General features: G+C 22.0%; 1 protein-coding gene across 2 annotated transcripts; it reads right to left on the bottom strand.

The window, feature by feature from the left end:
- Positions 1–91: 91 nt before the first annotated feature.
- Positions 92–10,667, bottom strand: LOC122502577 (vacuole membrane protein 1-like). 2 transcript variants are annotated; one of them, XM_043612714.1, is made up of 6 exons: positions 10,514–10,667; positions 7,424–7,654; positions 4,749–5,108; positions 3,876–4,385; positions 3,500–3,769; positions 92–306 (listed from the first exon to the last, which is right to left on the bottom strand). In XM_043612714.1, the coding sequence occupies exons 3-6, from the start codon at positions 5,085–5,087 to the stop codon at positions 175–177; spliced, it is 1,251 nt and encodes a 416-aa protein (XP_043468649.1). In that variant the 5' UTR covers positions 5,088–5,108; positions 7,424–7,654; positions 10,514–10,667; the 3' UTR covers positions 92–174. The 2 variants fall into 2 exon arrangements, with proteins under 2 accessions (XP_043468649.1, XP_043468650.1); XM_043612715.1 differs by lacking the exon at positions 7,424–7,654 and having other exon boundaries at positions 10,514–10,666.
- Between the last annotated feature and the right edge of the window lie 1,997 nt (positions 10,668–12,664).

Below are 12,664 nucleotides of genomic sequence, written 5' to 3'. Positions count from 1 at the left end.
TTTTAAAATCATGGATGTCGTGATTATTTTTCACCTATATATATGGGAATCGTGAAATTTTTGCAAGAAGAAAATTAAGAAACACCTAAAATTGAAGTATTCGGAAATAAGTTAAAAATTTTATTTCTGTTTTGTTGGAAATTGATTTTCTTATTTTTACAATATTATACCCTTTCAATCTCTCGTCGCTTTCAATCGTCTTCGACTGTGATTACGCGCTAATGCATGAACAATAGTTATGCAAAAGTAGATTATCATCAAAATAACGAACTTATCAAACAACCATGATATAAGTGTTGATCCTTCCTGTAAATAAAAAAAAGAAATTCTATAAATATCAGTTTAATAAATTCAAGTACATAGAGAATTCTACGTTTTTTTTTTGTCAACAAATTTTTAAATAATTGAATTTTTTCGACGCATTTTGATATAATTTTTAAAAATAACTGAATTCTTTTGAGAAATTCGATTAAAATTGTTTTTGAAAATAATTGAAATTCTGCGATGAGTTTTATTATTAGTAAAAATAATTGAATCCTTAAAAAGAATTTTATTACTCTTCAAAATAATTGAATTTCTGCAATGATTTGTAACTTCTCCAAAATTCAATTTTTTTTCTAGTGTTTTTTAACTAAAATTCTTCTATAAATCCATTATTTTTTAGTAATTTTCAAAAAAAAGTTCTTTGAGAATTTTCAAATTTATTTGTTTACAATTCAATTTTACTAAATTTCAATTATTCAAAAATTCCTCAATTAAATATATTATTAGAAAATAAAAACTACAAATAATCAACAAAAATTCAATTAAACTTTTTCAAAAAAATTAATTCTACACAGAATTGTTAGATAAAAAAATGCAAAATTAAGATTTTCAAAGATTTTAATTTGAAACCTTTTAGAAATTTAATTCTTTCTATAAAAATTCACGTCATAATGCTTTTAATATTTAGTTGTAATCTAAAATTTTAACTGAAATTTAGTTTTAAAACAATTTTTATTAGAATATTCTACGAGAATTCAATTGTTTAACGAATACAAAAATGAATAATTTTATTAATTTAGTGTTTCTTAAAATTAAATTCTCATAAAAATTTTATCAGCAAATGTTTATACAATTTTTCGAGAAATTCGATTATAATTGGATTAAAAATAATTGAAATTCTACAATGAGTTTTATTATTTTATGAAAATAATTGAATTACTAAAAAGAATTTTATTATTTACGAAAATAATTGAATAAAAATTTTATTAATTGTGAAAATAATTGAATTATTGCGAAGAAATTTATAAACAAAATTTGTAAATAATTGAATTATTGCAAAGAAATTTATAAAAAAATTTGTAAATAATTGAATTCCTGTAAAATTTTTTATTATTTATGAAAATAATTGAATGTTTGCGTAGAATTTTATTCAATTTTTGTAAATTTTAGAACATAATTGGATTTCTGCGATGAATTATATTTCTTTTTGAAGATAATTGAATTCTTGAGACGAATTTTATTAAAATTCCTTTTTAAATAATTCAATTCTTTTGTCAAATTTTATTGAAATAGTAGACATTGAAAATAATTGAATATTGACAAATTTTTGAAATTAATTAAATTTCTACGAAGAATGTTATTAATGTTATTATTATTTTGAAAAAAAATTCAATTTTTACAAAGAATTTCACTCTAAAAATTATTAGATACTCAAAAAAATGTTCTTTTAAATTTATTTACAAATTTCTTCAAAAGTAAAATTATTCGAAAACATCAATAGCTTTTCTTAAAATAAATATTTAATCATTTTTTTCCATTGGAATTAAGATGTTCAAAAATTTCAAATTCAAACCTTTTCAAATTGAACAACTCATAAGAATATTATTATAAAACATAAAGATGACCGACTGACAAAATCATTATTTTATTATTATAAATATATTGTTACTGTAATTTCTTCAAAATTATTTGTATCATTTCAATTCAATTAACATTTTCTAGAATTTTTAACTAAAATTCTACTTTAAATCAATTATTATTATTCAATTGAACTTTTTCAAAAACATTAATTCTACAGAATTTTTAGTTAAAAGTACGAAAAATAATAATTTAATTCTACGAGAAATCAATTATTTAAATACAAAAATAAATAATATTGAATGTTTCTTAAAATTTCATTTTTACGAATAATTGTATTAACAACTTTTGAAAATATTTAATTTCTTTTAAGGAATTTAATAAAAATTTTAATGAAATTTATTGGTATATCAAAGAATTTTATAACAATTTTTGAAAATAATTGAAAATTTTTTGAAGAATTTTATTCAATTTTTTAAAAATAATTGAATTCCTGAGAAGAATTTAAATAATAATTTTTGAAAACAAATTCATGAGAAGAATTTTATTAAAATTTTTGAAAATAATTGACTTCTTGAGAAGAATTTTAAAAAAATTTTTGACAATAATTTAATTCTTGAGAAGAATTTCCCAATCTATTTATAAAGATAATTTAATTCTTATGAGAATTTTTAAAAAATTTTTAAATAATTTAATTTCTGCAAAGTATTAAATTACTTTTCAAAAGAATTGAATTGTTGTGATGAATTTTCAAATTTATCGCAAAATAATTGAATTTTGGAAAAGAATTTTATTGAAATTCCTTAGAATAATTGATTTTATGGGAAGAATTTATGCGATTTTGTTGTTTATCAAGCTAATTAAATTCTTTTGCAACATTACTTAAAATTTTTTTAAAAACAATTGATTTTCTGCGACGAATTAAATGTTATTTATGAAAATATTTGAATTATTGCAACGAATTTTATTGTTATATTGAATAATTGAATGTTTCTTAAAATTGAATTCTTTCCTCAAGTTTTAATAAAATTTTTAATAATAATTGCATTTTTCAAGGAATTTATTTAAAATTGTATTAAAAATATTTGAAATTCTGCGATGAAAATAATTGAATTCGTAAATGAAATTTTATTATTTATGAAAATAATTGAATCTTTTCGTAGAATTGTATCAAACAGTTTTTTCTATAATTAAATCTGTTGATAAATTTTATGAAAATAGTAAATATTGAAAATTATTGCATTGCAAAAAACTTTTCAAAGTAATTGAACTTTTGCAAAGATTTTTATAAATTTTTGAAAATAATTGAATTTTTGGCGAAAAATTTTGCTATTTGTAAAAATAATTGAATTCTTGACGAGATATTCGTGAAAATTTTTAAAAATAATTGAATTTCTTCGAAGAATTTCATTATTTTTGAAAATAATTGAATTCTTTGGATGAATATTGTAATTTATGAAAATAATTGAATTTTGTAAAGAATTTTATTAAAATTCGTAAAAATTATTGAATTTCTGTGAAGAATTTTGTTATTCATCAAGATAATTGCATTAAATCTTTTGTAATAATTAAATAATGTGAAAAAAATCAGGTTGTGTGGTAACCCTGCTAAAATAGAGAAATATTTAAGAATGAGGATTTTAGAAATATGACATACCGATGAGGTTTTACTGTGTAAATTTCGTTTCTGTTCCGTTAGGTATTTTCTAAATGGTTCTTGAAAATTCTCCCCAACAAAAGGCACAGTAGCGAGGAAATTGATTACTTTGTCAACAAGTTCTTCATTGAACGCTATAATTACAGCTAATTGTTGTATATGCATTTTTATAACTGCTTTACCAATAAGCGTTGCTCCAAAAAATGTCCAAAATGGAATAAGATAATGACCACAAGTAAGTCCAGCAAGATCAAATAAAGGATTTGGAATCTAAAAGCAGAACAGTTCTAAGATAAAAAATATTTCCAGAGAGATAAAGTAAAAAAATAATTAAGTTTAAAAAGTTGAATAGGAACTTAAAGATTCAATTACTTACCGATGCACACGCTAATATGCCCCAGAATCCAGCTTTGTGGACAAAATTTTTCATAGCTAATTTAAAACGTAATACAAAAGAGACATTTCCTCCATTTTCAATGGTCTCTAACATTTCTAATTCTTTCAGATCATCTTGATCACAGTCTTGATTTTTACTAGTGAAACGACTCTTTCGAGCGGCTTTTGCCATAAAATAAGGGGGTAATTCTCCTAAAGCAGTACCAGCACCCCACAGCATTGCTTCAACGCGAACTTTTTTCATAATACTTAAAATTCCCACAGAAGTCATTGTATCTATTACAGATGGACAGATTATTTTATCTGGATAAGGTGGTTCTGGAAAATTAAGTCCTCCACATTCATAAGCAGCCATTGTCACAGCAGCAATGTGTGGTCCAAGATATAATACAAATGTATGTAAACCGGTCCCTAAACCCACACTTGATAGGACTCCAAGTCCAATCCAATACAGCCATCTTTTTATATTATTTTCTAAATCCCTAAATGTCTGCAAAAAAAAGCACAAATATTTAACATAATTCGAGAATAATCACAGGATTGCTCCAAGAAAATTTTATTTTATTTTTCCCTAATTTGTAATTTCCTGACAACATTTTTTTTACTATTTTCCTGACCCTAAAGAATATTCTGATTCACTCTCAAAATAATTACATTCATTTATGTGAATTTCTTTAATTTTTTTTTTTTTTTTTATTTTATTTTTAATTTTTTTTTTTTTTTTATTTTTTTTTATCATATTTTGCAACGATATTACCGGGAGAGGTCAGTTTTACAGGAAAATTGAATTTTACCGACTAAAATTAATCACTAAATATGCATAAAATAAAATGGGAATTAAATAGAAACTAACCTGTTGTTGAGGTCCAGAAATCCTACTGAGTAACAGACACGTTAACATAATTAGTGCAAAACTTAAAACTATTTTATAATGTCTTAAAGTTTTCTTGCATAAACTTCCACAGTCAATTAATAACTCTCTTAAAAAGTAATTGATGGTCGTAATAGGATGATGCCATAATGTTAAACTGTCAGAATCTAAATTATTATTGTCCATATACTTTGGGTTAGGTATTGAGTGATTTTCGAATGTAGAAAAGTCAGATTTTTTACTTGGATTAACTTTTTCTCCATATGTGGAAACTGGAATGGAATTTTTACTCCGCCTTGAGGTACCTTTATTTTTTATCATATTTACGGCAGTGAATATTATCTGAAATGCAAAAAAAAAGAAAATATTTTTAATTAATGTTTCAGAACAAATGGAGAATTATACCTACATGTTATAAATGAATTTAACTCTTAAAGTTAGATTTTCCTCTATCAATCAAAAAACATTTCTTTTATTCTGCTGAATACAGTTAATGAATTAAATATATTTTTGTTTGAAAAAAAATCAATTATTTTCAATTTAATTTTACAAAATTTCAATTATTGAAACTCTTTTTTATTGTAAATTTTTTAAATTTATTTAGTAATTTATAACTTAGAATGTTTTCAGGACCTTAGTAATTTATAAAAATAGTTGAATTGTTTCGAAGAAATTATTAAAAATTTTAGGAAATAATTGAATTTTATGGAAATATTTGAAAATATTTGAATTCTTCCGAGAAATTCAATTAAATATGTTTTGAAAATAATTGAATTCCTGCAAAGAATTTGACTATTTATAAAAATAATTGAATTTTTGCGAAGAATTTTAACATTTATCAAAATAATTGAATTGTTTCGAAGGATTTATTATGATCTTAGAAAATAATTGAATTTATTCGAAATATGTTAAATTTTTTTAAAAAAATTAAATTCTTCCGAGGAATTTAATTTCAATTATTTTCAAAATTTGCAATTAATATTCTTCAAATGTTGAAATTCAAAAATTTTTATAAAACACTTTAAAAAAATCAATTATTTTCAATTAAATTTTACAAAATTTCAATTATTTATTGAAACTCTTTTCAATTGTAAATTTCGAAAATAAGTTGCATTTTATTCTAAAAATTATTGCAATTTTCGGAAGAAAAGTCGAAAAAGTCGTAATTTTTGAAAATAAGTCGAAAAAAGTGGTATTTTTTGAAAATAGTCGAAAAAAGTCGAAAATGTTATAATATCCAAAGCCTGTTTTTTTTTAAATAATTTTAATTGAAAATTTAAAATTATAAAAATTTAGGAGAAGTTCAATAATCATAATTATTGAATAATAATAAAATAATATAATTTTTAAAAGCTATAAATTGATTTAAAACTTTATAAGAGGGACTTTATATTTAAAAAATAAAATTATAATTGCATTGATTAACTTCCTTTGATTATTTTCAAAAAATTTAAATAGAGTTCTTTAAAATAATTCAATTATTTGTAATAAAATTTAAAAAAATTTCAATTATTTCAAATTTTTTAAATGATTTGTTTATAAAAATTCAATTATCTTGAAAGAATAGAATTTTAAAAAAGTTTTAAACATAATTGAATTTCTGCGAAGAATTTTATTATACTTTTGAAAATAATTGAATTATTTTTTTTAGAATTTTGTGGAAATTTATTTATGAAAATAATTTAATTCTTGTGAAGAATATTTTTTAAATATAATATTCAAAAGAACTTAGTACCTAAATCTGAAGAATTTTGCTACTTATAGAAATAATTGAATTCTTGAGAAGAATTTTTTTTTACATAGTTTCTAGAAATAATTGAATTCTTTCGACGAAGAGAATATATATAATAGAATGTAAAGAAATTTCAATTATTTCAAACATTTTCAATTATTTGTTTATAAAAATTCAATTATCTCGAAACAAATAGAATTGAAAAATTTCAAAAATTTTATTTTTCTGAATTTTCAAAAAAATTTTGCGAAATTTTTCTAAAACTTCAATTTGAAACTTATTAAAATTCAAACTATATTAATATTAGTAATATTAATTTAACATTCTAAATAATAGAAATAGTTGCTTATGAATAATTGTAAAAAAAACGAATTGATACTAATGAAAAATACAGTTTTTAAAAAATTTATATTCTAAGAAAAGAAATTTTATTTATTTTTATTTTTTATTTATACTTTATTTATTATTTAAAAATTAATTTTTATAAATTTCGTATTACTTTTGTTCTAATTAGTTCAAATTTTTACTAATTCAAATTTGTTTTGTTATAATATTATTGCAAAAAAAAATTCACAAAAAGTGACATTTCGTAAAAATGACGAAACTCAAGATGTCGAAAGTTTTGGTCACTATTATTGCAAAATACCAAAATGTTATCTGAATTTGCCTAAATTTTGTTATTCGGGGGTTTTTGGGGTCGCTAATTACGAATTCTATGTTAGTTTTCAAAAATTCAAAATGGCCGATTCAATATGGCGGAAAATTTTTAAATTTATTCAATTTACACATCTTCTATACAACTTGTGAGTAACTCAAACACCATTTATTTTGAATAATAAAATGTATACATAAATAAAATGTGATTAAGACATTAAAATTTTGAGTTTGTAAGAGAAAATAATAAAAATGAAATGAAAAAAAATACCTGAGTCTAGAAAGAATAAAAGAATCAAATGGCATCTCCTCCTATTTGCAATAAGGAAAATAATATACCAGCTGTGTTGCTTATTATCGTTCAATCTGTTGTGTGAAATTCCAACATCGTTTTATAAACTTAAAATTCGTGTACTAATTATTCAATGGAAGGAAGGTGAGAAAAATGTAAATAATTCGTTTTTAATAAATACTATTGTACATGGTCCTTTGATTCCTGAACCTAAAAGTAAAAAAAATAATATTTGTATATCAATTTTAAATTTCTTTCTTTAATCACTTTTGAATAATTTTAAAAAAACTATTTAAACATGCAACACTGGATTAAAAAAATGTCGTGTTTATTTAAAAATTATTTTACTTATTGAAAGTTTTTTCATTTTTCGTCCATATTAATAACCGGAGATATTAAACTTTTAAAAATCTAAAATTTTCGGAAAATAAGAGTTTTTTAAAAAAATTTTTGTTAAGAAATGTAGGAGTAACTTTAAAAGTCGCATAACCAACTTGTAGAGCATCAAAAACGCTTCGATTGAACTATTTTTGAAACTAATTCGAATAGAAATTACGAAATTATTGGTATTTTAATTTTTAAAAAACCAAAAATTGTACAGAAAGTCATAATTAAAATATTTTTTTTTAAAACGTGGAGGTAATTTTTAATGTCTTATAAATAACTTGTAGAAATTAAAAAATTCAATTATGTTCAAAAATTTTTAAAAATTCTGGTCAAAATTTCAATTATTTTTAGAAATAATTAAATTCTTCTCCGAAATTCAATTATTTTTAAAAATTTTAATAAAATTCTTGGCAAAATTTCAATTATTTTCAAAAAATTTCCTCAATTCAATGATTTTAAATAGGTATCTATTATTTTAATAAAATTTTCCAAAAGAATTTAATTATTAAAAAAAAAAAATAATAAAATTCTACACAAACCTATAATTATTTTCACAAAATCATAAAAATTTTATAGAAATTCAATTATTTACAAATTTTGCATAAATTTCTTAGCCATAATTCAATTATTTTCATAAATAATAAAATTTATGGCAGAATTTTGATTATTTTCAATAAAATTTTATTTGAATTCCTCGAAAAATGTAATTATTCATAAAAATTTTATTCACATTCATCAAAAGAATTCAATTGTTTAAAAATTTGTTGATAAAATTCTTTATGAGAATTTATTCTAAAGAAGTAATCAATTATTCAATAAATTATTTATTTTTGTATTTAAATAATTGAATTCTCGTAGAATTTTCTAATCAAAACTAATTTGAAAATTAATTTTTTTTTAAATTTTAGATAATTAAATATTGAAAGCATTGGAGAATGAATTTTTAGAAAAAATTGAATTTTGCAAAGGTTTTAAATTAAAATCTTGGAAAATCTGAATTTTTCATACTTTTCAACTAACAATTCTGTAGAATTAATTTTTGTTAAAAAAGTTCTCGTCAAAATTTCAATTATTATCTTTTTAAATAATAAAATTCTTCAAAAATTTTAATAAAATTCTTGTCAAAATTTCAATAATCTTTAGAAATAATTGAATTCTTCTCCGAAATTCAATTATTATCAAAAATTTTAATAAATTTCTTGGCAAAATTTCAATTATTTTTAAAAATTTTCTAATTCTTATAAAGAATTTACCAATTTAAAAAAAAAAATAATTGAATTTCTGAGAAGAATTTTATTATTTGTGAAAAAAATTGAATTCTTGCGAAGAATTTTATTTAATTTTTTTTAAATAATTGAAGTCATGTGAAAAATTTTATTATCTATGAAAAAGTTGAATTGTGAAGAATTAATGGAAGAATAAAAGAAGTTATTAACGTTTTTTTTTAAATAATTGAATTTCTGAGAAGAATTTTATTATAAGTAGAAAAATAATTGAATTTTGGCGAAGAAATAAAATTTAATTTTTTTTTTAATAATTGAATTCTCGTAAAAAATTTTATTATTTGGAATAATAATTTAATTCTTGTGAAGAATTTTATTAAAATTTTTTTTAAAGTAAATGAATTCTTGTGAAGCATTATAACATTATAAGAAATAAAAAAAATATTTATTTACAAAAATTTTTAATTCTCTTATCGTCATTGTGGGCCCCGTAATATACCATATATTCATACACTCCTGGATTTAAAATACAATGTTACAATTCCCCTCTTGTCATCTCACTTTTCCCCTCTTATTTACAAAATAGTCAATTAAGAAGAGAGTCGAACTTCCTATAATCGGGGTCTTATTGTAGTACTAAATCTCATAAAATAAAAAAATATAAAATCACATTTCGTCTTATTTTTTACATAAATATTGAATAATTCCACTTTAAAAAAAAAACTCTAAAAATAGAGTTTGTTTATATATACATTTATTTAAAATAAAATATGTAATTTTACCTTTATAAAAATTTGTTTTATCATTAATTTCTAGAGATTATTTTCACACAAAGTAGCAATCACTAATTAGATTAAAACATTTTAATATTAACCACAATAAACAAAGAATAACACATTATAAACAAAAAAAAATAAAATTTTCCTTTCATCTAAAAAAAACACGTCATTGTAATGTTTATTTAAATATGTGCACATACGATAAAACTACATTCAATCATGAACGAAATAGAAAATACGATTAGAACAATGTATCATAAATGTATGGAACTTGATTCAATTAGAAATATAGATCAGGTGATCAGATGAAACATTTTTATTATCTACAATATTTGTCTTACGATTAAGATGATGAAACAATTATGTCAATTGTTACAAACAAAATAGTATATCCATACATCAAATTTCAAGCACAAAGAAAATTAGGAAAAAATAATTTATAAAAGAAACTTTTTAAATTTTGAAGTAATATTTATAAAAAAAGCATTGTTATCAATGCTAAATTATTTTGAAATTGTTTCAATATTAAATAAAAACAAGAACATTGTAATTGACTTGTATCAAGAATGCTATAATTATCACGTATTAATAAAGATTCTAAATATTATATTAATAATCAAATGTATTTGAAAGAAAGAATAATGATTAATGTTTAACATTTAATAGTATAAAAAACTTACATTAAATTCCTTCTGATTCAAACTGGAACAACGTGTCACTCACTCAAAATGATATTTTATTATTTATATGTAACTCTTCAATCCATGACTAAGTTATCCGAAGATAGGCCGACGCATAATCAAATTGTAAAATTCGCCTTGGGATAAAAGAAGACAGAAGGTGTGTTCTTGTCCTTTTCTTTCTCATGAAAAAGCTCACGAATTACGATTTATAATTGGCACAATAATCACATTATTTTCATGAAGTTTCATAACGTCACTTTTGAATCTCTGATTGAGGGTTAATTTCCTATAATTTAATTATAATTTGACACTTGTTCACACAGAGTTTGGAAGTGTTAGGGTGCGTTCATACCAATATACTTTCAAAACAATTTTTTTACGCGTTCACACCTTTCACACTTAGCTATAAAGGTGTTTTTACAATAGTTTGCAAATACATTAAAGGTCAATGCACAAGGCTCGAACAAGTGAAAGTATTTAAAAACACGGACTACGGACCGAAAATGAAAAATTCGGACCTACGGACAAAAATATAATAGTCCGACTTCCGAGTCAAATAAGAAAACAATTTTAAACTTAAGGTGCTTCTATACCTCCGGTGGATTGGTCAAGCAATCGGCTTGATGAATTTTCACGGTCGGAAAATGTACTTTCATGGCGGGTATTTTTGAAAAAGTAAATGTTGAAAAGGTTTTTACTTGAAAATTTATTTAAAAATATGATTTTATCATAGAAATTATTTTGAAAGTAATGTTAAAAAACATGTTTTATTTTAAAAGTTATCAAATTTTAATTCAAAATGTTTTAATTTTCCAAAGAAGTGTAAAAAGCCTAATGTTTTTGAAATGCTAGTACCAGGAAGGAAGAGTAAGGAGACCGAACTCTGTGTAGAAAGCGCTTTAAAAATCTCAGAGAAATATGCACGAAAAGTGCCAGGCTCACTGCGTTCTAGTCGACCTCCAATTAAGTTGATCATGCGCATAAGCTGTGTTGTGTCTCTGTTTCTCGTAAAAATTGTGCGAGTGAGATGTAAGATCTAATGTTTACATTTAGCCGGTCTTAGTGAGATACATACATAATTATACAATACATTTCGTTTTAATAATTATTTATTTATTTTATTTAAAAAATGTCGTGTTGTCTGCCAGGATGTAAAGAAAGAAAAAGAGTGTAAAAACATTAGTCTCTTCTATCCTTCTACGGTATGTAAATATACTCTAGTTATAAACACAATTCTTCTTAACCATTTTCGCAAAATTTTTCCCTTTTCATGAATATATTATTAAATTATTTTGAAAATCTAAATAATATCACAATTGCAAATAAATAAATTTGCTTTTAAAATTAACACTGTTTAAACTATGTAATATTTACCTTGACATAACCACACTTTTCATCTATGTCAACAGTCAACACTGAACTTTAGTTCAATGCGCATGATCGACTTAATTGGTGATCAACTAGAACACGGTGAGTCTGGCACTTTTCGTGCATATTTCTCTGACATTTGTAGAAGCAGAGTTCGGTCTCCTTACTCTTCCTTCCTGGGCAATCTACATTAAAGGAGTAGGTCAAGCTAGGTCTCTTTTTCTGCTTCAAAACAGTGAGTCAGAAGTGGCATAAATCTGAAGGCGAACCTAATATGCGTTCAATATCCCTTTTTTCATTCTGCGCAACCCACATGTTTTTTAATAAGAAATAAGATTGAAGTTTCTTTATTATTACATATATTACACAAAAAATACAAATAATATTTTAACAAATTGTCATTTTTTATTATTAAAAAGATAACAAAATGACAGAATTTAGTAAGTTTTATAAATTACTTTGAAAAAAACATTAATCTTTATGATATATAAGTGTAAATAATTATAATTATAATTATAAAAAATTGTATTTTAATAATATACTATGTATTAAGTTTAAAGTTGTTTAATAAATTCAACGTTTTGAATTTTAAAAAACTAAGTTCAAATTCGTAATCAACGACACCAAAAACCCCTTGATTTCATACCGAAATCCGTTAATTTTCTAAATTTTCGTCCGCCATATTGGATCCGCCATTTTGAATTTTGAAATTCAATTATTTTCAAAAGTAATAAAATTCCTCGCAGAAATTCAATTATTTTCAAAAATAATAAAACTCGA

The sequence above is a fragment of the Leptopilina heterotoma genome, unplaced genomic scaffold, assembly GCF_015476425.1.
Source record: "Leptopilina heterotoma isolate Lh14 unplaced genomic scaffold, ASM1547642v1 Lhet_235, whole genome shotgun sequence".
Taxonomy (NCBI): domain Eukaryota; kingdom Metazoa; phylum Arthropoda; class Insecta; order Hymenoptera; family Figitidae; genus Leptopilina; species Leptopilina heterotoma.
Note: the sequence above shows the minus strand (reverse complement) of the source record. Positions and strands in the feature narration are given on the sequence as shown.